The sequence below is a fragment of the Priapulus caudatus genome, unplaced genomic scaffold, assembly GCF_000485595.1.
Source record: "Priapulus caudatus unplaced genomic scaffold, Priapulus_caudatus-5.0.1 Scaffold63, whole genome shotgun sequence".
Lineage (NCBI taxonomy): Eukaryota > Metazoa > Priapulida > Priapulimorpha > Priapulimorphida > Priapulidae > Priapulus > Priapulus caudatus.
This window is the reverse complement of record NW_014577124.1, coordinates 60,472-87,231: the sequence shown is the minus strand read 5'-3', so window position 1 is coordinate 87,231 and position 26,760 is coordinate 60,472. Positions and strand designations below refer to the sequence as shown.

Below are 26,760 nucleotides of genomic sequence, written 5' to 3'. Positions count from 1 at the left end.
AAAAGCAAACAGTCTCGCCAAACACCTACACGCAGTAACGGGTCACGTCGTTGACGCCCCATTCATGCCCATCAACAAAGAAGGTGGGGCTTATTCTGATTACGGAAATGCGAAAATGCAACAGAAGGACGTAGCGCAGTGCGCTAAACAGCGTGTTATATTGGTATTTGTGCCAAACTCTATCGTAGGAAACTGTTCTAGCCTAGCAGCGTGCCCTATAGTTCCTTAGATCGGCGATTTGGTTGTCTAATGGGTCCCATATTTAAAAATATAAAACTCTGGTGCGGCGTAGGCTGTGATTGGAAGACACAAAGTGTCAATTCTCTGCGCGCCTCGGTATCATGGCCGCATCACGTCAAGTATAATGGAGCAATATTTCAATATTTTGGCACAATATTATTCTCATTCGAGTTTTAGAGCAATTTTTTTTTCTCTACGCATTTCAAGAGAGTAGCATTAGCAACACATATGTTCCTTAAAATAGTCCCAGGTTCCTGCTTCCAAATTCCAACTTCTGTACCCAGGGTTCGAAATTAACGCTCGCACATTCGCAAAATGCAAGTGGATTTCCAAAATTGCGAGTAAAAAATATAACAACTTGCATTTTTGTGCGAGTGACATATAATCTGTTGTCATGCATGACTATCAAAATCCAACATCCCATATCCAGGCATTTTAAGTAACAAGTTGTCAACATAAGTCATAATGGAACTAGACCAACTAATTTCTGCAAAATAATAAACACATACTGTCTACAAACTGAGTAAGGATTATAAACCTCGGCGATCGGCCGATACAGAGAGTATTCTATCTTCACGCTTTGTAGCCTGGTTTAACAAAGTCGTCTCAACATTATATAACATTTATAAAGTACCGGTAACTATAAAAAGATAACATTTTTAATTAAAGTGTTAATTAAAGCATATTATACACTACAAACATAATTATATTAAAAATGCGAGTGTTTCGGATTTTGCTAGTTGAAATTTGACCCACTAGCAAAAAATTGTGAGTGGTTTCAAAAATTAAATTCTACCCCTGGTACCAGAGGAGCTATATATATATGACCATGACATTTTCTTTGATTCATACGCTGTTTCCTTCATCATGGAAAGCCTATAGTAAAGTACGTATTTTTATGAAGGTTATAGTTTTTATAATAGTTTATAGTATTTAGTAAATTGTCTTGTAATCATTCTTTTGCCATGTCTGGCCGAAAGATGGCGCTAGCAACATACATGGTTTCATGAACTGTGGAACTCTGGAGCATTTGTTTGGTCGGATCCACAGATCTCGATTCACCAAAAACCCGACCCTATTAGCGAGGTGGATTCAAACGAGATCCAATTATATGGTGACCCGCGCCTCAGTCAATCACAGCTTGTTCTTTGTTATGAACCATCCCGTTATAGGGGCGCGTTTGTTTGGTCGGATCCACGGATCCCGATCCGATGGATTCGTTGATCTCAATGATCTGACTGTTTGTTTGGTCGCCTAACTGTTGCTATGAACCATCACGTGATAGATCACAGCGAAATGTGAACCGGTGAAAGTAAGATTGCGTTTGTTTGGTCGGAATCAGGATCACATGATCGCGATCCAACGGATTCGTACCAAACAAACGCGCCCTCATACTTCCGAGTTGTGTGGTTTTCTCTAATATTCAGCTAGTTTAATTGTATACTTATGGAAATCCAAATCGATATGTTCATGCATTGAAGAGACTTTGCTCAGAATCACATTCAGACAAATCACGGCTAAAGACATATTTTTGTGAGTAGACTTACCACTCACCACTGTCACCAGTAAAGTTTTTGTTAAAATTATGTTTGTAAACAATACACTTACTGATATAAAACGATTTGAAGTTTTTCATCTTTGTATAGGTACGGTATATAATATATTGCTGTTTATGGCTCATTAGGTTTCTTTCTTTCGTTCGATCCTATCGACGATAAAATTTGGTTACGAAAGGCCAAGAGCAATGCTTTCTGCCAACCAGTAAACTGCGCATGCACCGACGTGACGACCCTGTGACAAGGCCTTGCCCTGTGACGTCAATTTAGCGACAAAACAAGCTCAACCTTTTGCGATTGGCTCGCCCTTAGAATTCGACGCATGCGCACTTTTTTCACTGGGGCGCCACCATCCAATAACATACGAAAATGCAAGTACCCGTTCTTTCCACGAGGGGCGCCACCATCCAATGGCATTACAAAATGTTTTGCTCAAATTTGACTCTTTGGCGCCATCTCGCGTGAAAGATAGTTATAAAGTGCGTATATGTGTAATAAATCAGATGAGAGTATAACTTGTCACACAGCTTGACTAGGTATTCCGCTATACTTATAGTATATTATAATATATGTTGTTATATTTATCTATATGTATTATCCCACTACTACTGAGCTAGGTCACCCTAACTCGGACGTTCGATGCGGCGATCCTCATATCTACCCTAGTATGTCGAGATATCGTGTATTATGCAACCTCCGTACTTAGCCGCGACGGGCACCGGTGCGCGCCTGTGAACTGACTCTCACCCCGATGCTGACGCCGCCCCAGGGGTAGAGCGAAGAGTGTCACCTCAGCCTAATTCGGACATATGAGGCCCAGTGAGACACTGAAATCAAGGTGACACCTGCAGATCGATGAGAGGAGATACCACTTTGTACTACCCGAGGGAGGACGTCTACCTCCTGAACTCTTTACAATTGAGCCCTCTCAGGTTGTATACGCATTCCGCGCCGACGCGGGCGCCCCGCACGCAGCACGACCATCTGACCGCCCGCCCTGCGCTCAGATCTAGTCATCTACCTTAGTCATGTCTTTAGAATGCCGGCACGTCGATGAATACTAAGACAACTACGCATCACAGTGTATGCGACTGATCGTTCTTTGATTGACTGCTCCGGGGGCCGATGTTCTAATACGATCCACGGCGGGTGTATCCTAGGCACTGGGATCCGGAGCTCCTTGGAGCGTTGGCGACTCAGCGTGAGGGCGACGAGACACAGTTCTGTAGTGCCAATCAAACAGAGCTCAAACCCCCGAGTCCACTACCGCTTGTCCCGCCCCATCGAACCCCTATGGTATTCACTATATATGCATGGCAAGGACGCAGCATAATGATTAAACCATCACCGCTCTATGGGCACTCAAGGGAGTACCGTATAAGGCCGGTATGAGTAGGTATGTCCATAATATATATAAGTATGATATATGATAATATATATAAAGCTACGTATATACTTATACATATATATTAAGTAGTATATATCGGCGGTAGTGAGTACGTGATATAGGTTATAACAGTCCTATGCCCCGCATCGAAGCGGTTGTAACAGTTTCCGCTTAACCTCACTTGACCCTTCATTACACCATCATTGACTACGCCCATTTAACTCACTCTTTACGGAGATGCCCAAAGCAGATCGGACTTCTGAGATGCAGTGGGGGAGTGTGGCGGCGCCGCTCGGGCCCTGCCCGCAAAGCCAAGGGGCCGTCGGGTGAGGCTTGGCGGATTTTCTATAGACCGCCCGGTGTACTCGCCCTCCACCTCCGGTCGCGTGCGCACCGGGGCCGCGCCCGGGCCGGGCGGGCGGGGCCGGGGCTACACAGTCTACCCCATTTTGCTCGGGGTAGAGCTGTATTATTGGATCGTGTGGGACGCCCCCTAGTTTTGAGAGAGATGAGAGTGGGCGGGGCGGGCCGTGCGGGGGGCCGCGGGTGGCGTACTCGTGCACGGGGTTTCGCGCCTAGTGCCATTGCGATGGTGGGGGCGCCCCCAGTGTAAAGAGTGCGCATGCTCGTCGAATTCTAATTGCTAGAAAATTGCATTGTATGTATCTTACACTTTTACAGTGACATCTTCATGAGATTCAAATTTTGGACGGTAACACCCTTTCACATTATGATAACTAACCTAATCATTTCTATTAAGTAGTGCGCCCAAGGATACGAGCAACATCGGCGTCCCAATAAAAGCCAAGGGTGCTGGGGCCCTAACCCTCACCCTAGACCATTAACCCTAACGCCGTGAGTCTATAATTGCATATAATTTATATGTATATTGATGGTAACTGACCACCTTGGTCTTCTATTGCGCGACCATGCATGGGCATGTTCTCTATCTTGACAACCGGCCACCAAGGTCCGCTAGAAGATGTGTTTATCAAGCAATGGCAATTTGATCGATGAACTAAACTTGCCGTTCAGTCGGCGAAGACCAACATGGATAATTATTGATAGACTCCTGCATAATATTCATTATTATCAACTCTTAAGGCAATATCTAGCCGTTCTCCAAGCGACCATGCACCATTGAGCCGGGTCCGATTCCGCCACAGAGTAGGCCGTTGTTCCCCAGCCATGACATACCAGTGTCATTATTTTTTTAATTAGCAACAATACTGATACCACGGAGTCAGTCATCCACAGGCCACTTGAAGCGTCTCTCACACCGACTTGTAATCTGCCCGTAAACACACGGCCGCCCCATTCGTGGCGCGGCACAACTCGACACATTATACGCTTAGTTTAGTGTGTCAGGCTGGTGACGCGCGAATGGCGGCCGGCGGCGATGTGTTTACAGTTGAAACGCTCACGTGCCTGGGGCCATAATGTAGTACGAGTAGTAGTAGTTATGGTTGCTTGCCGCTGGAGCAGCGGCTCTCAGTGTCCCCCAGGTGTCGAGCTGCGCCGAACGTGGGCCGGCGTGTAGCTGGGGGGGGTGGCCGGGGGGGGCGGGACGTATACCCGGAACGTGGCCCTATGCTGGTACTATCTAATATGCCGCTCGCCAGCGTAGCCTCGCCAGGGCGCGGATGCCCCCAGGATTTTGTCTAGGGGCTGGGGGGGGTGGCAGGTGGGAAGAGCACTGTGCGAGATTCTTTGAGGGGCGGCAGACCTGAAGCCGGTGGCCGGGCGGCGGCCAGCCGCTCCGGTGCGCGACGGACCGCAGGGTGCGCAAGGAACCCGGGTCGCCGGGGGTCCGCGGCGCGGCCCTCCCAGAACACTTCCTTCAGAGAGCACCAATGCAGCGGAGCTGGGCCGTCTTGTTCTTCAGTCGGGCGAGGTTGTCTCCCGGAGGGCGCGGAGTGGAGTGAGGTCCGTGCGCAACATCTGTTTGTACTGTCGAAGTCTTGTCCATAGCAAGTGTAGTGGAAACAGACATATTCCAGGTAGCAACGGCAAACAGGTCCACGAAAAGCCACAAACAACCCGGATCACGACTTGCTTGGAAAGTATGGACTGGCTCCGATCGGCAGAGCGACAAGGACCAATACTGAGGTACCCGGTGAAGACTCAAACTGCGGACTAGCCCGTGGATAGTTTGAAGCACGACTTAGTATTACAATAAGAAAATTGAAATCAGTATACAGTGTACTAATTTTTTATTATTTAGTGCTTTCCGTGTTCACTACCAGGTTTACTATAAAACTTGCGAACTTCAACTTGAATGTTCAAACGACTCGCGCGCCACCCCGCCTGCGCACTGATAGGTCATCTGCCTACTTAAGGAATTGCATTTACTCACGTTGATTTACTATTGCCACACCGGCCCGCGGTCCTACAGAAGGTGTAGCGCGCCGGCGCGCCTACCAACCCGCTAACCCGAAGACTTGGAGCGGCCAGCGGGCTGAGGGGGCGGGCACAGGGCGGGGTCTGGGGTCAAGAAGGGAATTTGAAGATTCGACTGCGGCGCTCAGGATGCGGTGTGTGTGGCGTGCGGGGGGGGCGGGGGGGGGAGGCGAGGCTGGGCGGCGGGTCCGGCAGGCCGCCGGCTGGGACGCCCCCCCCGTACACGCCCTGTGCGCCAGTAGTTACTGGTACTGTTTGAGCCAGAGAGTGTTGAGACCAAGGATGAGGTGTTGGGTCGTGTGCTTGCAGAGGTGGTAGGAGAATGGAGATCAGCAACTAGTACATACACTAAAGTAGTTCTAAGCTAAAATAATGCCAACAAGATCAACAGTCGAAACTATTTCAGAATTGAATAATTGATGAAGCTAAGAATTAGGAGGAGGGGTTAGGTACGCCAGGATTCGACGGCCTACCCCAGTCTACTAACGCAATCAACCCGTGTCAGGTCGCGCGCATCTAGTCGCGCTGCAGAACACAGTCGGCGTGCGGACGCCGTCCCGCCCTAAACAAATCCGGGCAACAACATCAACTTTATTTTCGGGGTGAGTAGTTTTTGCTTCTGTCTTATTAGGTATAGAAGTCTTAGTACTCATTCTTTTGATAAAAATTGGTGGGAGATGAAAGAGGGGAAATTTCGCTTTCTGTTCCTATAAAGAGAGGGCAACTCAAGAATTTTTAAGGGGGGGGTGCGCTAACCCCCCTGCCACCCCCTCCCCCGCGCTGTGGCGGAGTTGCGGGGCCGGCGGGTGCTGGCTCGCGCTACTCGACTAACGAGTCTAGCGGCAGTCGCCTACGCCTACCCCTACCCAACTCTGAACCATATCATGAATAGCTTTCCAGGCGACGTCTCGGTATACCGGGACCGTACCCAGGGAACGTTCTGGCCGGGGTGGAGTACCATGGGGGGACATAGCACCCTCATGAGCGTTCTTGCCACGTTGAACACTGAGCCCATACTTCATTTTTTCGTAACACTATAGCAGTACCAAGCAGTATAATGATTACCTAATACAGAGGATGGTAGTTTTATCGATCCTGAACATATGCAGGGTGCATGTCGGGGTTCGAGTGCATGCCGTCATTTATAGGGATTTATTAATGCACATGAAAGGGCTCAAGTACATTGCCTAAATATGAGATTGCCCAGAAAGTGCCTTTTTTGTCCATTTGCAGCTGTGGCTAATCTTGCTCTTTCATATATAATTATATAATATATATATATATATATATACTGTACGATTGTAGGTGGCATTGTTATAATAGTCAAGACAACCACAGCAGAATGGCAGAGGTCGAAGAACCATCAGAACACACCTACATGATAAGGCCAAACTTCCAACACAAGTAAATTGGCTGAGAGAGCTTTTAGCATTATTAGTAAATTATTTATGCTACATACCCATTTTGATTTGTTCAGTTTTAATTCTAAAGAAATAAGTGTTTAGTTTCAAAGCATGCATCGTGATTGGTAAGTGCATGTTCTTATTATTTTAGTTTCTTGTGGTTTGAATGTTTTAGTTTTACTAAAGTAAAGATCTTGTGATCTAAATTTCAAGTAAATTCTTTGTAGATTCAGACCAATTGCTGTAAAGGATTGCATACATGAGATCCTAAGAAATGAACTTGCTGGTAAAGAGTATGACCCAGAAGAGGTTTCAGAACTGACTAAGCAACTTTCCACCGAGATTAAGGAGAAGTTGAAAGGTATGTATTTAATATAGCAGGGGCAATCCATAGATTTATTCAATTATCTTGACACTATGATACTCGTTTGACATTAGGAATACATGTAGGTTGATGTGTTATGCATGGGTTAGCAGAGTAGTTATTGATATCACATCCTTGTGTATTAGCAGGGAATGGTATTCACTAGTTTGTAGAGTATTCTCAATGTCTTCCCTAGCTATGGCAATACGATGTCAATATCTTTGTGCCTGATAATTGCTTCAAAGTAGTGTTCATGAAACGAGACATGTTTGTTTGTGGTAGATGCTTTTTGTAGGTGGTAGGCAAATAATAAATATATGGGTTGTTTATGCACAAACTACGTAATGTCTACGTAGAGTTATCTGTAAGACCATAAACATAGATAGCTACACGATATGATCGTGATCGTGGTCATGCTAATCAAAATATATATGTCGGCTGTAGTTATAAAATACATGTTTATATGTTTGCAATTGTTTCAGAACTGGAGTATGAGAGATACAAAATTGTTGTGCAAGTGATAATTGGAGAACAAAGGGGAGAAGGAGTGAAGTAAGTGAAATAATCCTATCTGTCAACATTTTGTTCACATATACTGCACGCACGCATGCACGCAGCCAGGCACGCACATACATTTAGTTAGTTATTTGTTTATTTATTTATATACTTATCTCTTCCTGTTAGGGTTGCAAGCCGATGTTTCTGGGACTGTGATACAGATAACTATGCACAAGATGTGTATATGAATGTAGGTATCAAGTCAAGTTACCTACACTATCACATAATGGACACAATGTACATGTGTATCCTTAGCAGCAAGCTAAAAATTTATTATAATAAATTCATCCGATGGCAAATGTATAAATTTAATACAGTAATACTAGCTAAGCATCAGCTTCTTTACGTAACAGATATCTAGTTAATTTTTTTTTATTCCATACGTTTATTGTAACATAGGTTTATATCGATTTATTGCCAATCTTACCTTCACTTTCTCTATCTGCAGGACACTCTTTTCTGTGTAGCAGCAGCATTTGGTGTGTACTACTACTGAGGTTGGTCTTCTCACAAGCCTTTCAAAGCAGTTGCATGCACCTGGACAGCTCATCTTGTGTGTGAGATCCACTGCTCAGCATTGGGGCAGCAACAGGTATAGCTGTGTCCATTTCAGGTATAGGAGCACCATTCTTCAACGTCTGAAACGCATAGCCTGTTACTACACCGTGATACGCTGGTAGCAGACTAAATTCCGTCCAATTCATTCTATAGTATAGGGTTATCTTATATTTACTGTTTATTATGCACGTGTTTGTGTTGCAGTTAGTTCGTAATTAGTGTACTGTAATTTTTGCTGTAAAGTTTTTTATTAGAAAATAATTAGAGCTGGCTAAGATGTATGTGTATAAAGGTTAAATCTTATATGCATGAGAGACCTTCATGTTTTGAGAAATTTTGTTGCCAACATTGTTTCCATGTTCTTATATGTCTACACTTGCGAAAAATGTTGCTAAACGAATAAGACATAATACAAAAGAGACGAAGACAGCTTAGTTCTACACGAATTTTATTTTATCACAATATGGTACAGTTTAAATATATTACACTACACTCCCTTCAGTAAGGAACAACAAAAGCACTGAGGGTGTGCGTAGGATTTCAGTGGATATACGCGAGACTGGTAATATTGTTGACGGCCAACGGAAATAAATCTACAAGACATTCCAAGTAAAAATATATATATGGGGCTGGCTTCATTGCAGCTAGTAATCTCTCACCGACTACACAGCTTGTACAAAATCTGGCGCGGCCAAGCATGCGGCCCAACCGCGCGTTTCTCACTACTGTGAAACGTCACTAACACCGAAGCAACTTCAGCCTCTGAAAAGCCGTCAAGCAACATTGAAATATCATCAATAGGGCGTGTCCAGAACTGGGACGTCATTTCAATAATGCTTACTTCACATGACTCACTTGAAAATGTGCTTGCAAATTCCCCCCCACGAGAAAGCGAGGACCAGTACAAGTCGCAGACTTTAGTTAACTACCACCTATGTTTATATATTCCATGAGCAAGAGATATAAACAGAATTCTATAGCTATGAGAACTCTTTGCTGAATACGTACACTCAGTGCTGACATCTCCATCTACTGCTGCCCAGTCCCTCCCTTTAGCATGACGGTGCTGCAATTACCATTTGCATATATTCAGGTGTTGTCGTTTTTTTTTACAAATGTGGCTTCTAGCTTTTATCGGAGAAATATGCAAATTAACACTAGTAACATGAAGTGTTCCACTCACGGGTGCACAGCCTTTTCTATGTATTGACTAGCCATTCAAAATTTAGGTGACTAAACCTGAAGATAAGGCTAATCAGATTGGAGTTTGCATATGTCTGATTATGCATCAGTGAGTGCAAGTTTTCATAATTTAGCATCCACACATTTGCCCATTTCGAAGGTGCTATTACTGAATGAGACAACACAAAACTGCATATACAAAATCAATGTGTAACGACAAAAAGAAGACTTAATAATATGTACAGAAGCAGGAAACCAATCACCACCATGGTCTTGCCACAACACTGTGAACTTTACAATCATTGAATTTATATTTAACAATAGTGGAGTGCAATATCACATACCATTTAAGATGCCTGCAATGGGATTACCTCCAAAATGTGGACTCGACTGTCTTGAACTTCATCCACTCTTTATATGCAGATTATTATTGAACTCAATACGTCCAGTTGCGCAAAACAGCACTGACACATGTATCATAGCTTTGCCACTGGAACTGTTGCACCGGGCAAACATGTCTCGGTTGTTAAAAATACCCATTGCAGCAAAACCCTGCTGGCAGAACACAACACGAAGCTAGTTTGTCTACAAGTTGTTTCCAAATACGGCGTCGGCAAAATATATGTACAAAGGTTGCCACCACCACGTGTTGTCAACTGATTTACCATTGAGAATTACACTTCCTCACAACGTCTAATAAGCTAATGTAAAAATCCGTCGGCAGACAAGTTGCCTTCAAATGGCTGGACTGATAAATAAATTGATAATGCTACCACGTATTCTGGTACAAATAAGCATTGCCTGTACTCTTCATGTCACAAGAGGGTATTCCACACTCATCAACTGTACAAACTTGCTAGTCGAGCACGGCTAACATGGCTCTGCTTCACTGAAAATTCTACATCTATTAGGTTAGTCTTTTAAAAATATAGTTGACGCTGCTTGCTCTTCTACATCTGATTAAGATGCCAAATATACCCTTCACTTTCCTTACAAAATGTTACCAGATGGGTTGAATTTCAATTTGTACAATGACAATTTCGTGAATAGATCATTCTTACCCCTACAATACTACACGGGGCAAAAGACCTATTATGACCTGGCAGCCTTCAAGATATTTCTATGCTGGAGCATAGGGCATAAATGCAAGGGCCAAACCAAGACATCTTAGACAAAATAAACTTGCTCTACGGGTGAGCTTTTCATAGCAAGGCAATCTACATGCTAGTAGGTGGTAGATAGTGAGCACACAATCGGCTTTAATCAGAAATTGTTTTATCACCAATTGATTCGATAATCAACGTTTGTTTACTTAGCATCTGTTGCTTGAGAGGATTCACATGAATTGTTTTTCCATTACGGACGTTTTAGTATTTAGCTTTGAGCATTATCTGAACTCTGACCAACAGAGATAGATGAGAGAAAGAAAGAGTGAGATGGAGAGGGTGGGATGGAGTTAGCAAGGGAGGGAGGGAGTGAGAGAGAGAGAGCAAGAGCAGGAATGCGATTTATGACTGGGTATTATAAAGCGAGCAAGTGTGAAGACCTTGTTCCAATATCAGCACTCGGATACATGCCTAGATCAATTAAAGCTTCTTGCGATAGTGCATTTACGTAAATATGTGTAAGTCGACGAAAATTTCATGAACGAAACGCCATACTTTAAAATAGCATCACTCTGCAACGTCTCTGCCTGTTACACCCATGTTCAATGTACACTGCCAACTCTGACTACCCCTCCATGGGAGAGGATTCGATTGCTTCGGTGCTGCCTAATCTCCTTTCATACACCTCACAGTAACGATGTGATGGCAATTAGAATGGATGAGGAAGGCACAGCATCCGACATGACGGGACGCATCTCACGCTACGTATTTGTACATGTTGGAGTTGTCCTTGTCCCTCTCCATGTAATCTCTGTCAATGAGGCTCTCGATTCTCTTTTTCAAATCTCCCGGCTGCACAAACAGACAAGAAAAGACATTGCAAATAGTCAAATACATGAATTTGGTGGACACCCAAAACAAGCAAAAATGCTCAAAAACAAAATCCGTTTGAAGGACGTGTAGTGATAGGAAGGCCAGGTTGGAAGAACATGGATTGATACATCACAGAGCAGTGTAACGTTGGATAAATCACAATCTTCGCACAATTTTAACAAGTACGTTTTGCAACGCAAAACATTGATACTGATGATGCCGTACGTACCTTAACTGGGAATTTGAGCTGCTCATACAGTTCGGACACAAGCAGGGTGTGGCTGAGTGTCTTGCGAGTCTTCATGATGCGCACGATGGCAGCGTCTATCTGGTACTGTCTGTCTTGAAACACTCGCTCCTGGGTGCTGATCTGCTCCTCAGCCTGGTAATTAACAGCGTGCTCATTAATAAGCTTCACTGACATTAACTGACAGAGAAAATGATACTATCAAATATATATATAGAGAGAGTGAACATGAAGGTGAGAGGCAGAAGGGAAGAGAGAGAGAGAGAGAGAAAGGGGGGCAGAGGGAAAGGGAGAGAGGGGGCAGAGGGGAGGGGGGGGGAGGAAAGCAGCACAAAGCAATAGAGAGGGGCAATAAGTGTAAGAGCTGCCATCGAAATAATAACTACAGTCCTTTCACAAGTCCTTTTTCATATACCTTAGTCCCTTTTCAATTACCTGTTAGTCATACGGGTACTGATAATTAGTCACAATATAATGAACTTGTGTGTAGACATACTTACTGTTTCTTTCATTTGGATTTGATTGATTTTAATCCTGAAGTATTTGTTTTTAAATTCGTTATTGAAAACAAACTTGTCCCCATCCTCCACATCTTTTCCCTACAATGCAAAAAACAAACAGTTCACAATAACGTTACTCACACCTCATTGGTTTCTGTTATAACTGGTCCACTCCGAAAATCATTATTAATATAGTCGACACAGTAGTAGCATATAGAGTACCGAAGTGATGACGTCACGGTGGCATGACAACGAACCTACTGGTTCTACACAATCATATGCTCTGGTAACATTAACTGCGTGTCGTGTTTTGTACCCGATTGTAACCATCATTCTGAGAGTCTTTTTTTTTTAATTCAGTAAATATTGTAAGATCGACTTGCTACCGATGCTTTACCGCTGTCTGCAGCGCACACACTCGTGTTTTACGTACGCACAATATTTTCACGCAGTTAATGTTATGGAGCCAGTGGCTTGTGTAGAACCAGCCCGTACGTTGTCTTGCCAACGTGACGTCACACTTCGGTACTCTATAGAACACGTTCTTATTTTGCAAAAAAAAAGCAAATACACAATACATTTACAGAATATCGAAGCCACTTTAACAAATGTTCACGTTACCACAACAACATATACGAGTTGAAATGGCTTGCTTACCCTTGGCACTTTCTGGATAACTCTGGCTTTTCCACAGGCTAATGACTGAAGTGTTCGTCTCAGCTCAGTGTCCTCTGAAGAGTGTAAATACAAGTCGGTCGCGTCACACGACTGACAATACAAATACGCAGAGCAACGGCAATGCATTAATTCTCTACAATTCTTTTAGATGCTATGAATTCCCCAAACCATATTTTCCTTCACCGTACCCGTCTACAACCCATGTGTGTGTCTCCTGTCTCTCTGGCCTTCAGATGTCATGCTCTTATTCTACTAGTTTCCCTACTCGTGGCCCAACTAGATTTCTTCTACTTCACGGTCTTCCTCCTGTCTTTAAGCATTTTCGTTTGTCTACCTGCCTTCTTTCAGGCCTAACCTCACCCTGCATGCTATCTAGGTACTATTTCTTCCTTATCATCCTAGCTACCCTTAAACTGCTCTAGCCTTTCCCCCCCAAACTACGATTGTTCTTCTCCTACCTCTGCACTCATCTCATGTGCCTGCCCACTTCTTTGACATACACAGTTTCACTACTCCTATCTATACTTCTTTTAATTCAACTACTCTTTTCGCACTGCCATGATTCTAATCTAGGACGTGTTCATGACTATGCGTTCTGAAATATTTCACGCTACCGCACCATCTGCGACCCCTCTAACTCTTTGACATACACAGTTTCACTACTCCTATCTATACTCCTTCTAATTCACTTCTATCAAACTACTCGTTTTGTACTGCCATGATTCTTATCTAGAACGTCTTGTTGACAATGCGTTATGAAATATTTCATGCTACCGTGCCATCTGCGACCCTCGCTGCTTCTTAAATTGGTGAATGGTTCACCCAAGGGTAAATGAAACTTACCACAAACACAAGTAAATTTAATCGCGGGTGAATAAAATTGTGTGATAAAGACTCGAGGGTGAATGAAACCAAGATAGTTTAAGAAGCACTGCTCTAGCGTACCTATGCCAGTCTGATGAGCGATGTCCTCTAGTGCCAGCTCCTCTGTGCCGTTAAACAGCAGCAGCGTCAACGTTTGAAACAAGGAAACCTGAAGCTCCTTCGCTCCCTGGAAAAGATGACGGCAGCAGCTGCATGAAGTAATAGATCGGCAAGGTCTTGCCAATTTCCTATGTAATTAATTTAATTCTTGCAGTAATGAAAAATGGTTGTCGTGCAATTAGTACTCTACAAATAATTAGTAATTATGCATTATAACAGCAGTCGTTTCAAGCTGCATTGTTTGGAAAGACATTAATGATTAATCATATATATACATATATACATGAATAACGAGACTATGGTGCGACTACAATTACATGCTGATATATATACAGAAAACCTACAGCACTAAAGCTTGCTTTGAGCACACAATGTCCTAGTGTTGGCTGCCACTGTAGCTTGCGTCCAGAGTGCTTTGCCAGATAGAACTTCTTAAATATTTCTTGGTATGAGACCATCTGAAAAATTGTTAATTGTATACTTATTTGCATCAAACCTTTACACAACATGCAACTAAGTACAGTACTACAAATATCGTTCAACAAAAAAGTAGTGTACATTTATAAATTATAATTGCAACAGTGCCTGCAACAATAACCATGTATCTGCAGTTGGTGCTATATTCAACGGTAACTATAACCTATTCTCGGTTACTAGGTGATAGACAGCAATACCAATCACGATCCTCGAATTCTTTCTAATGTAAACCCGTTGAAGTGCGGACTTAATTTGCGACCGAGTAAAGTAGCAGGCTGCACTGTACTGACCTCTGGTGGCATGTGTACCTCCACGGGAACATATGTTGGCCAATAGCCCATCGTCAATATGTTCACTGTAAGGTCTATGTTATCGGGTGACGATATATTCTGCAGATGCTACGAAGAAAAGCGATGGCAAATGAAGTGAGTGTTGATCATAGATTACTGAGTGCTCAGAGAAGAAGATAACAAGAGAAGTCGGCAAGGTTACAAAAACAGTATGAAAATATTGAGTTCGACATATATTTTCCCATTCTCGTGTTTCAGTGGCTCTGCAGTAACATTACTAACTGATATACCTAATGATGTAATGACTAATCTGCAGATTATGAAGAAAATAATGCTATCATTATGTTAGGAAATGCGACATGATGCAACGTAACATACAAGTACTGAATACTTGTCTCACAATCAACCCTGCGAATGCAAGCCCTTACAGTGAATTTTACCACACCCACCTGTTTGAATGCAATATTAATGTCCCTGGATAGCTCCATGTCCTTGAACATCCCTTCCAGCTTGCTCGTGAAACCACCACCACATTCTGCAAGCAAGTGTGACTCACATAAGCATATTAATGAAACAACGTTTAAAAGAATTCAATGTACATTTTATATTAGACTCCTCGGAAAGATTCCTTCTTGGAAAAAGTACTTTGGCATCACCAATACCTCATACTTCATTCAATACTTGGCATCTATTGAAGCTCAAAAGGCCTGTCAACAGGCCTATACGACCAATTCCACATCTTTATATTAAAGACTTTACTATCAGTTCGATACATTACAACATTATGTGAGAATTTGAATGGCCTCAAATAAGACACTGGTATATCAAACATTTAAAGCCAAACTAACTTTTGCTATCAGCTTATCTGTTCATAATGTGCTTACTCTATAGCAAATAATTACAGCCGATGTAGTAAAACGGAACTATACGACCAGCCGCACAGAGCGGCATGTGTCAGAGTAGGTAAGGTAAGCTTTCCATCAGGGCTCAGACCCAATAGTACTCATCATTCACATCACAACCTCTTTATTTTATCAATACCATTAAGAGTTTAGTTAATCAGCTGCGAGGAAAGTCTCGCATGATTCTCACATTCGAGATTCTGTGTGACATAGTTAGACATGTTTATATAACATCCCCAGTAGAATCCTGTGTATCTAAAATCATTAGTAAAAGTAAACTCAAGGCACAACAGCGAAAGCTCTTTTAATAAATTGTTTAAAAGATCGTTTCGATAAGAATCAATAACTAGTGAGAAAAAACATGTGGATAATAGCACTAGGCCACAATTAAAAAAAATCTTTGTTTGCCCTCAACCGACCCAGGCTGAAAAGTTTGGGTAGGTAGGTAGGCTTCTTTTTTTTACAAATTCAGCATGATGTCTACATGCTCGGGTGTGCTTGTGTGGAGATACCTTTTATGTTAAATGTTTGTTTTGCTTGGTACATATAATGTATTGCCTACAGATTTATATAATGTATTGTACAGTGATACAATTTGTTTAAAAAAAAATGGGAAAGGTCAATAAAATTATTTGGCCGGTCGGTCGGGTGAGGGCAAACAAACAATATTTTTATTATGGCCTTAGGTATCCATGTTGTGCCCAAACTTGGAATCTTGCACAAACTTGGAATTTCAGCTAATTATTGTTGTATTATGGCCTTAGGTATCCACGGTCTTGATAGCATTGTAGGATAGGTATGTTATCCACGCATATACCTATAATCTACCACATACACAAACCTTGTTTCAACTTGGACAGCATGGATTTCTCTGCATCCACAGAAGCACTTTTTCTACAAAAGTCTCTTTGCAAGATCCTTTTGTAAAATGCTTCGAAAACATCTTTGCCTGCAAAGCACGACAAAATTCGTATGATTATTATGAGAATAGATAGAAAGAAACACAAATTATGAGACATCATTGGTAACGAAAGAGCCAGCAGAGAGCGTCTGCTCATCTGAGTCTGTATGCTAACGATTATAAAACGTCAAAATTTCCAAGTCGTGGCGTGTACCAAATTGTTAGGCGGCAGATATGCAGACACGCCAGTTCGTACACATCATTGTTAGGACAGGGGAGGGGAAGGGGGAGGGTGGGGGGAAGGGGCTCTAAATAGCAATAAGCAGTTCGACTCCTCCTGTTAACAGTCAAGCAATGCCATGTTTAACCCTCCTCTTGAGGGTCAAAAAGGTATCCGACACTTACCTATTCGCAATGTCAGGCAAAGGGAGCAAGTTTCATGGTGCCTTTCAATAAGCCATAAAAATGCTAGGTCGAGACCCGCTGAAACAAAAAAAGTTTTCACATCGCTCCGTCAGAGCCATTCGGTCTCAGAGAAAATGTCCTAAAATCTGCGCCTGTGCGCATTGACTTTGACCTGTGACGCTCAATTTTCGGCGCAGTGATCGGCTTTTCCTACCATGGATCTGATACACCGACTATCACGGAGCCTAGGTCGAGCCGTTTAGATTTGTGCCCGGCAATTGCTGCATTATGCCTCCGCTTAACCTTAAGTCTAAGGAGTGAAGTTCGCCCTTCTTTTACACCTCTTGACCTTTGACGGCTTTGCCCCAGCTTCGACATCGCAAACCGTTTTGAGCGATACCCCCATCATACGACCCAAATGATCGTGACCTGTTACGTCGAGCGTGTTAAGATTGTGTGCCCAAACTGTTGACGGACGGGACAGGACGGACGGACAGGACCGGACGGACGCACGGACGAACGACGGACGATCATGCGATTCTTACAAGCTGCATCTGACTATGTCAGATGAGGCTTAATAAAAGCAACCCAGCAGGAGGAGCACCAATCTCTACTTGATGCACAAAACATACATGCGACGTGACGTGTGCACATCCACTCCATATTAGCAGATATTGCAAAGAAATGTTTGAATGCATTCAGAATTTGGCAAATCAGTCTATATTAATTCGTTGAAATTAGTTAAAAGTTTAATCAAAAGTAAATAATGTAATAAACACCTAGTGAGTAGTCATGACACGATGAGAGAAACACCGTACACTCACCATGTATAAATCGAAATATCACCATGATCTTATCAAGCAATCGCTCCAACTCCTCCTCCGTCGCCTCTTTGTTTCCAGCTCGCAGCTTTGAGTCGACGAATTTGGCTGAAATACAACGTTCATCAACTGTAGCTAAACTACATTGTTGTACGAGCACAATCACTCTTGATAGACAGTCAATAGTTGTAAATTGAATTACATTTTTGCTGTAATTGTTACTGACATTTCAGGTCATAATATGCTATCAACCGCAAACTCCTAACACAGCATCACAAACAAAAACAACAAGGCCGGCAGAGCGACTAGGCGCTCACTGACGTCGTACTGTAGCCAGGTATTCTTCGAATAAAACTCACTGCAACTGCGAATCAAGTGCGCCCTGATCCCGCCACCGCGTTCACGCGACTCAAGCATATATCTCTAGGATACTACTAATACAGATTAAAATCTATGATAGGCCTTTGCTATGCCCTACTGTAGTAGCAGTAATAAAAGATACAGCTGTGTTAACTTTAATGACTTCGCTATATTAACATGTTATCATGGATAGTAATCGCGTCGAGCGCAGAGCTAGTGTGGTGGCTGGGGTAGGTGGGGAGGGTGGGAGGAGTGGGAGGGGCGGTGGCGGGAAAGGGCGGGTGAACGGGGGCTCTAATAGGCAAAAAGCAGTTGCAGTTCCTTTGTTAACAGTCAACAATCCATGTTAACCATCCCTCTTGCAGGTCAAAAAGTATCTGACACCTTACTGTTTCACGTCAGCGGAATAGCCAAATTTCATGGCGTTTCAATAAATGATAAAAATGGAGGTCAAGCGGTGAAACAAAAAAGTTTTGCACTCGTTTGGTTAGACTGTCCTCAAGAAAATGTCTGATATCTGAGCCTTTCCCGCACACTGGCCCTTTGACGCTGTGACCTCCAATTTCGCACTGGTGAGTGGGTTTGCTTCCCCATCACACGTATACATCGAATATTAAGAGCGTAGGTCGAGCCGTTGAGATTTGTGCATGGCAATTCCGTATTTTCTCCTATACCTTAAGTTAAGAAATATTGGAATTGGGAAAAATTTGGGAAACATTCCGGCCTTCTATGACACAATCTTGAACCTTTGACCCATTGACCGCCAAATTGCCGACCATCTCGAGTCCTTTTCGGCGATCCCCCCCCCCCCATGTCCGCGAATAATCAAAGACGGTACTCGAGCGTTTAAGATTTGTGCCCAAGCTGTGACGGACGATCGGACAATCCATTCGCGATTCTAATAACCTCGTCTGACCTTCAGTCAGCCGTAGCGAAAAAAATACAAAACAGGAGCAAGTGAATAGGAATGGAATAAACTAAGACTGGCCAGGTCATACCAAAGACTTGAAAAATGGTACACACTGCTTCTCTGCTTAGCACTCGGCAAAAAGAGATAGAGTGTGAAAACGTATATATTAGCAGGAGTTGTGACCGCTAATGTTCTCCTAGCAATCGAAAAAGTCATGATGAGTAATACAACACGATTTTGGGCGCACCCGACGAATAATGAGGCAACCCGATAAATTATTATTATAATGCTCATTTTAGTATTGTCACATTTTAATGGAGGAAGAAATTTTGCAATGAACATTTTTTGCAGAAAAAATCTGAAATCTGAAATAGAGTAATGCGTAATGATAATACCGAGCATAAATACTGTTTGATCAGGACCACACTCTCGACCCAAGATGGCACAAGCATGCAACGCACCCACCCAGCGCCATCACTGGCTTGATCAGAGGACTGCAGACACAGACACACCGTGCACCGACACGTACGCACCTACTTACCACCCACCTCACACACGCACCACACATCACGCACCAACGCCATCAACCTCGCACGGCATGCACACACACAGCACACACACACAAACACGCACACACTCAACCCTCCCACGCACACCACAGCCCTCCCAACACATTTCAAACGCACGTACGACTCACGCACCACGACCCCCACCCCTCACCGCCATACACAGCACGCACGCACACACACACCGCGCCCTCCCACACACATTCACCACGCACACATCATCACGCACCACGCCACACACGCACGCACCACTCCGAGCAGCGCACGCAACGCACCGCACACACCTCGAAAGGCACACACACACACACAGACGTCCTCCCCATCAACACGCACGTCACGCACGCACGCACGCACCCAACGCACCGCAACGCACAGCACAGCGAGGGAGACAACGCACGCACGCACTTGCCACCAACACACAGCAGCACGTCCTCCCACACACATTGCAACACACACACCACACGCACACGCTCCTCCCACAAAACACACACACACCTAGAGCTCTGCTGTTGTTCAGCCGCTGGTTAATGAAGTACTCAAACGAGTCCTTCAGCGCGAGGATGAACTTCTCGTTGTTCTGGAAGCAGTCGGACACGATCGTGTCCAGCTTCTCCTTGAAGTCCAGCAGCTCCTGCACCATCGTCTTGTCCTTCTCCGGGTTGATGACGATCGCCCGTCCGCGTTTCTGTGAGATAGACAAATAGAGAGATAGAAAGAGAGAGAGAGAAGAGAGAGAGCGAGAGAGATATGAGTAGAGAGAGAGCGAGAGAGGGAGAGTAGAGGGAAGAGATATGAATAGAGATAGAGATAGGATAGAGATAGAGCACAAGAGACTAGTGAAAGAGAGAGAGAGAGAGAGTAGAGAGAGAGAGAGGGAGAATGAGAGAGAGAGAGAGAGAGAGAGAGAGGAGAGGAGAGAGAGAGAGAGCGGGGAGAGGGGAGGAGAGAGAGGTTGTGTGTGAGAGAAAGAGAAGGAGAGAGACGAGAGAGAGAAGAGAGAGAGAGAGAGACGTTGTGAAGTTCAGGTCATCATGCTGCACTGCAAGCTTCGCCCCGAGATCTTCACATCACGTTGCACGCTTCGCTGACGTCTTTGCACGCCGTGAACTGCTCACTGATCACCAGTAAAACTTTCAGCTAATTCCATGCTGACATGAAGATGGATCACTATGAAATAGAAAGTATGGAGAATGTAAGAAGCTTGTATGAACATTGGATAAAGGCCACGGACACGTACGCAATGCTTACGTTTGCAGACAAACCAAGTACATGCTCCCAACTTCCTATTTCACAGTGATTATTAAAGTTATTAAATAATAAACATGACACATTGACTGGTAATCGATGGATTACCTTCACGTAAGTGAATATGATTCACTATAGAATGGACAATATTGTACGAACATTGGATAAAAGCCACCATGGACAAGTACTCCTTACTTTCCATTTCACAGTGATTGATAAAGGTAGTAAAATAATTAAAGTGATACACTGGTGATCGACACGATACCTTCACGTAACTACTGAATCCTGCACACAGCTCATGCAGTCCATTCTTTACTCGGCTGAACAGCTGGTACATGAGAGTTAGGTCGCTCGTTCGATTTGCCTCCATCAAGTTGTCGAATCCTAAACCAAAGACAAACAACCTGAGTGAATGGTTCCGGTTATTTCAAATGACAATGTCCGTCTCTCAGTCAGGACACATCCTACAATCCATATAATGATTTCACTCAATGCATTACCTACCATCAAAATAATTCTCGAACATGTTGCTACAAAGATAGGCCAACAGACTGACAGTTCTGGGAAACATGCTAATTTAACTGCGACATGCTACTTTCACGCTACTTAAACTCACAGAATAAAATCTCTCGCAAACAAACAAACAAAGAAACAACAACAACAAGATATACAACTTATTAATTCAATGAAAGGGCACCAAAAGTTTAAAGTCTAATTACATTTAGATGATGCAATATATAATTTTAGACAGAAACACCAAGATTTTAATACCCCTGCCAGGATAAAAATAAAACAATAGTAAAACTAAAAATCATCATTAATCTAATGCAAACAGCATTTTGTAAATGTTCTACCTTTCTGAAGTATGCTGGATAGATGGTCACCAAGAAGTTGGTGCTCCACACAGGTGATCAGTGCTTTCCTGAATGAAATTCAATTGGTATTAAAAACGAGTGCTAATCACAACAGTCAACAACTCGATTCAGAAGTATTGACCATCAGTCAACATGACACATACATAACATATGATATGTAAAACGTTACGAAAAATATGCACTATGATTTTCCCAATCACTATGCAACAATATAAGACAAGATGGGATAAGATTGTACGAGATAAGGTAAGCCACACTAACATGACTAATTTCACATCGCATCACGACACATCTAGCCACACCCCATCCCACTGCACTGCACTGCACTGCACTACATCACGACGCGTTGCACGACGCAGGACACGACACGACCCAGAACGGCGCACGACATGACACGGCGCAGGACACGAGATGACACGACACAGTACACGACATAGGATGCGACATGACACGACACAGTACACGACATAGGATGCGACATGACACGGTATGGCGCACCGCACGACAGGACGCAATATATAATGTGCACGTCACGACATGGCACGACACAAGCCGGCACTATGCAGGAAACGGCACGGCACGACACAACACTGCACGCAGCAGGAAACGGCACGGCACGACACAACACTGCGCGCAGCAGGACACGACACGGCACGACACAACACTGCACGCAGCAGGACACGACACGGCATGGTGCATGACACAACACAGCGCACGACGCGACACAACACGACGCGTACTTGGTGCTCTGGTCGAGGTAGTGCAGCAGACGCTCGGTTTCCTCGTTCAGACGCTTGTCGACGTGCATCAGATACTCGGGCACGTCGCGCTCCTGCATCAGCTGCTGGCCCTCAGTGCGATACAGCTGGTTCGTCGCCTCGAGAAACTGCACCTCGAATACCTCGTGGTAGATCTGCGGGCACATGGTTAGTAGAGGGTGAACGGATCAGAAAGAAACTGTACCACATAGCACATGGTTAGCACAGGGTGAAGGAAGCAGAAAGAACTTCGAATACCTCGTGGTAGATCTGCGCACGCAGTCACATGAGCACATGGTTAGTACAGCGTGAAGGGAGCAGGAAGATGAAAGTGTCAATGACACTGTAGCTCACCACAAAAAAAGGACACAAATGAGTGAGTGAGAAAAAGTCAGTTTTAATTGAGCAACCATCGACGTACATTATAGAAACGAAGAGTATATATGGGAGTAACTCCCATTATATACTCTTGATAATTATATGGGTAATTTTTTATGTGAAAATAATAAATAATATTATAAATTATAAATAATTTATAAACCAAAATGAATCACAATTTGTGACGATAGATGGCGCTATACCCGCTTTGATGTTTCTTAGCATAAATCATTATTATATATCATAATAATAATAATATAATAATAATAGTATAAATCATAATATGTTCATAGCAGGAATTTTGCATTAAAGATATTGTCAATGAAATCTTGTAAAACGAACCAGACGAGTGTGACACCACAGACTGTTTGTTATCTGCATGTCTATATAATATGCTATATAATTGCCAAACCCTACCTAATTTGCATAAGAAAAATATCAAAACCCCTAGCCCTTATTCATTCACATACCAAAAATGAGCAAAATCCGTTGAACCTGAATTGACTAATGGCAATTCCCATTTTTGCCAAAAAATTAGCACGTAGAAACCAAAAAAAAACGCCTAGCACGTTTGGTTTCACAGGGTGAAGGGAGCAAAAAGAAAATTGTACCTCGAATACTACGTGGTAGATCTGCTTACATACACAAAATAGGGTGGCGGAGCGACAGCGCTCATCTTACGTCTACTGCGGTGACTCTGTGGTGAAGTGGTGGAATTCTAGTAAACCCTGTTAGTCCCAAATGTGTTCACATATGCGCCGAAACATTGGAAGGCACAGGGATGGTATCAGGAAACTTCTCGAAGGAATGTTCATTGGGATCGTTATGAAAGTTGCCACGAGATGGCGCGTACGTTTAAGTGTCTAATTAAAGATGGAAGCTCCCATCGTACGTAGTAGCAACAACTTTTTGCAAGACAGAATAGGTAAGCACTCATCCATTTCCCTACGCAAGCCTACAGGCTGAAATAGAGAGCTGCCACCTGTAACTAATTAACGTAGGTAAAAACTACACAGTACTATCACCACCACATGCACTGGCAGTGGCAGTGGCCACTGGCAGTGGCATAAGTTACATGTAACACACTGACAGTACAGAATGCCATAGAAATTATACGATTTAAGGAGCATAAACCTTCTTCAACCAAATTTAGCTTTTAAAATTTCACTGTGACATTGTAGCCTCATACGTCCAGGCATGTATAGATTCTATTAGCAAACCCGGCAGTCAAATTCTTTCTAACAGTAGACAAATCCATGTTTAACCCTCCTCTTGAGGTTCAAAAGGTTATCCGACACTTACTCTTCGCATGTCAGCGGAAAGTACACTTCATGGTCCTTTCAATAAAGTCATAAAAATGGTAGGTCACCGCTGAAACAAAAAAGTTGTTCAATCGCTCCGTCAGATCATGTCCTCAGAAAATGTCTAAAATCTGCCCTGTGACCTCCAATTTCGGCACAGTGATGGCTTTTCCTACCATGATGCTATACACCGACTATCACGAGCCTAGGTCGAGCCGTTTAGATTTGTGCCGCAATTTTGCATTTCCTCCCTATACCTTAAGTTAAGGAGGAAATGTTCCCCCTTCTTTTACACCTCTTGACCTTTGACCTTTGACCCCCAAGCTTCGACATCCCAACTCGTTTTCAGATTACCCCCCCACGTCCCGACTTTCGAATCCGTACCTCGAGCCGTTTAGATTTGTGCCCAACTGTTGACGGACGGACGGACGCACGGACGGACACACGGACGCACGCTCATGCGATTCTACAAGCTGCATCTGACTATGTCAGATGAGCTAAAAATGCACACATGTATACTTACTTGTAAGGGTAAACATTCACCTCCCTACTTCTCATACATACACCTACATGTAGGTGCGACTATGCACCCCTGCCAGCTTCTTACATGTATACCTTCTTGAACGAACTCACATTGAACTCTTGCCCGCTTCTTATACATATACCTACTTCTTAGTCTAACACTGTACTCTCACCGACTTCTTAGTCTGACACCGTACTCTCACCTGCTTCTTATACATATACCTACTTCTCAGTCTGACACCGTACTCTCACCTACTTCTTAGTCTGACACCGTACTCTCACCTGCTTCTTATACAAATACATACTTCTTAGTCTGACACCGTACTCTCACCTGCTTCTTATACAGATACCTACTTCTTAGTCTGACACCGTACTCTCACCTACTTTTTAGTCTGACACCGTACTCTCACCTGCTTCTTATATAGATACATACTTCTTAGTCTGACACCGTACTCTCACTTGCTTCTTATACATATAGCTACTTGCTAGTCTGACGCCACGGCTTCGGCTTGCTTCTCGTACGTATGCTTACTTGTAAGTCTGACAGCATTCGTAGCAGGCTCTTCAGAAGGCTCCTGTCTACGGCCTCGCCGTTTCGTTCGCTCTCGATGAGAAGGAGTAACCCGACGACAGTCCTATTCTGTACAGACCTGTTGCTGATGATATGAACTCTGAACAGTTCTAACCCCATGTCCCTGCAACACATGAAGCAGACAGCATTCGTTTTGTGACATCGGCTCCTCTGCTATGGCAAATACTCATCTCTCAGGGGTGACCTTGATAACGTACTTGTTTACTTTGACCTTGATCAAATTGCTCAAAAATTGTTAGATATAAATGTGGAGAATGCAAAAAACAACCGCAAATAAAATGGATGGTCCTTCATGAGCGTTCGCTTCACTCCGGAAGTATCTCAATCGCGCTACTATGGCTCGCTGGGGAAAATGCTCATAGTGTGATAAAACAGCGCTCTCACCCAATAGTTTGTCAATGTCAGTGGACACCGACTATGCCACTAAGAACTATAATGAATTATTTAGTGAACAACATTGAATGCTGTCGCACAACACTTGGAATATTCTTTATATGGATTTAAATCCAAACTATTAATAACCCCCCTTATGTAGTTAATCTGTAGCAAGGCATTGGTGTAGTCACTAGTCTTAAAGGACATTCACAAGAGAGGCGGCCACAATAATTAGTCAGTAGCAACTCTAGGGGATAGTGGAAACGCATGCAGATATGATGACGCAACCGGGAGAATTGGCGACTGGCCAGTAATCAGGTCCCATGTAGCAACCACCATTGCTGGTGTGTCACAAGCAAATTACAAAGCGAAGGAAAGCCTAGGTTATTGGGCAGGGAGAGAAAACTCCCATATATAAGGTAGAGGATGGAAGAAACCTGGGCTAGAAAGTGTGTAGTTTATATACTGGTTGAAGAGTGTAACAGTGCTGACGAAGAAATAAAAGCGATTCTCCTGTGACTGGTTGTTCAACTCTTACTATACAAGACTTTTCTTCCTTACAATCATTCAGTTAGTTTATATTACCATATAGATGGCATTGAAGAGTTCTGTAAGACGTAGGTCCTGTCCAAGAAGAGAAATATGCTTCTTATCATAATCTGTGATATTAAAAAAATGATGATTAGTTTGTTATTCACGAAAAACTCTTTAATTTCAAACTAAGTACAGTACTGTATTGCAAATATGTTACTTGTTCAAGGATTTCCAAATACACTGCTGCACAACCCTTACACATATACCCCCCCCCCAACCCAACAACAAGAACTGTTTAACCAGAATACACTCTCCCTAACACATTAATAAACATGTCCCAAATTCACACGTGAATGTAAACCGTTACTTAGCAATCATGCTCAAATAGACACAGAGATATTTTAAGAAACATTGATATAAAAGCAGATATAACTAGAAAGGCACTCGGGGAGTGCGAATCCTCCGCATACGCGATCACTACATCTGTGATATTTTGTAGGCTGAGGTTGCTA

At 43.4% G+C, this 26,760-nt stretch overlaps 2 protein-coding genes across 3 annotated transcripts in view; one reads left to right on the top strand and one right to left on the bottom strand.

The window, feature by feature from the left end:
- LOC106821210 (tctex1 domain-containing protein 2-like) overlaps positions 1-8,782 on the top strand; it is a 12,579-nt gene extending 3,797 nt beyond the window's left edge. For both annotated transcript variants that reach the window (XM_014825917.1, XM_014825919.1), the window contains exons 2-6: positions 6,889-6,987; positions 7,214-7,347; positions 7,833-7,902; positions 8,035-8,098; positions 8,357-8,782. In XM_014825917.1, the coding sequence (XP_014681403.1) occupies positions 6,926-6,987; positions 7,214-7,347; positions 7,833-7,902; positions 8,035-8,098; positions 8,357-8,404 (378 nt within the window). In that variant the 5' untranslated portion in view covers positions 6,889-6,925 and the 3' untranslated portion in view covers positions 8,405-8,782. The remainder of the gene's footprint in view (positions 1-6,888; positions 6,988-7,213; positions 7,348-7,832; positions 7,903-8,034; positions 8,099-8,356) is intronic.
- A 115-nt stretch (positions 8,783-8,897) lies between these two features.
- Positions 8,898-26,760, bottom strand: part of LOC106821209 (cullin-4A-like) — a gene marked incomplete at its 5' end in the record, with an annotated part of 26,903 nt that continues 9,040 nt past the window's right edge. Inside the window, 16 exon segments of the mRNA XM_014825916.1 lie at positions 8,898-11,606; positions 11,857-12,009; positions 12,375-12,473; positions 13,032-13,105; positions 13,998-14,103; positions 14,381-14,494; positions 14,804-14,911; positions 15,253-15,338; positions 16,547-16,654; positions 17,836-17,940; positions 20,164-20,353; positions 21,179-21,297; positions 21,768-21,835; positions 22,529-22,701; positions 25,280-25,442; positions 26,300-26,373. Of these exon segments, the coding sequence (XP_014681402.1) occupies positions 11,511-11,606; positions 11,857-12,009; positions 12,375-12,473; positions 13,032-13,105; positions 13,998-14,103; positions 14,381-14,494; positions 14,804-14,911; positions 15,253-15,338; positions 16,547-16,654; positions 17,836-17,940; positions 20,164-20,353; positions 21,179-21,297; positions 21,768-21,835; positions 22,529-22,701; positions 25,280-25,442; positions 26,300-26,373 (1,836 nt within the window).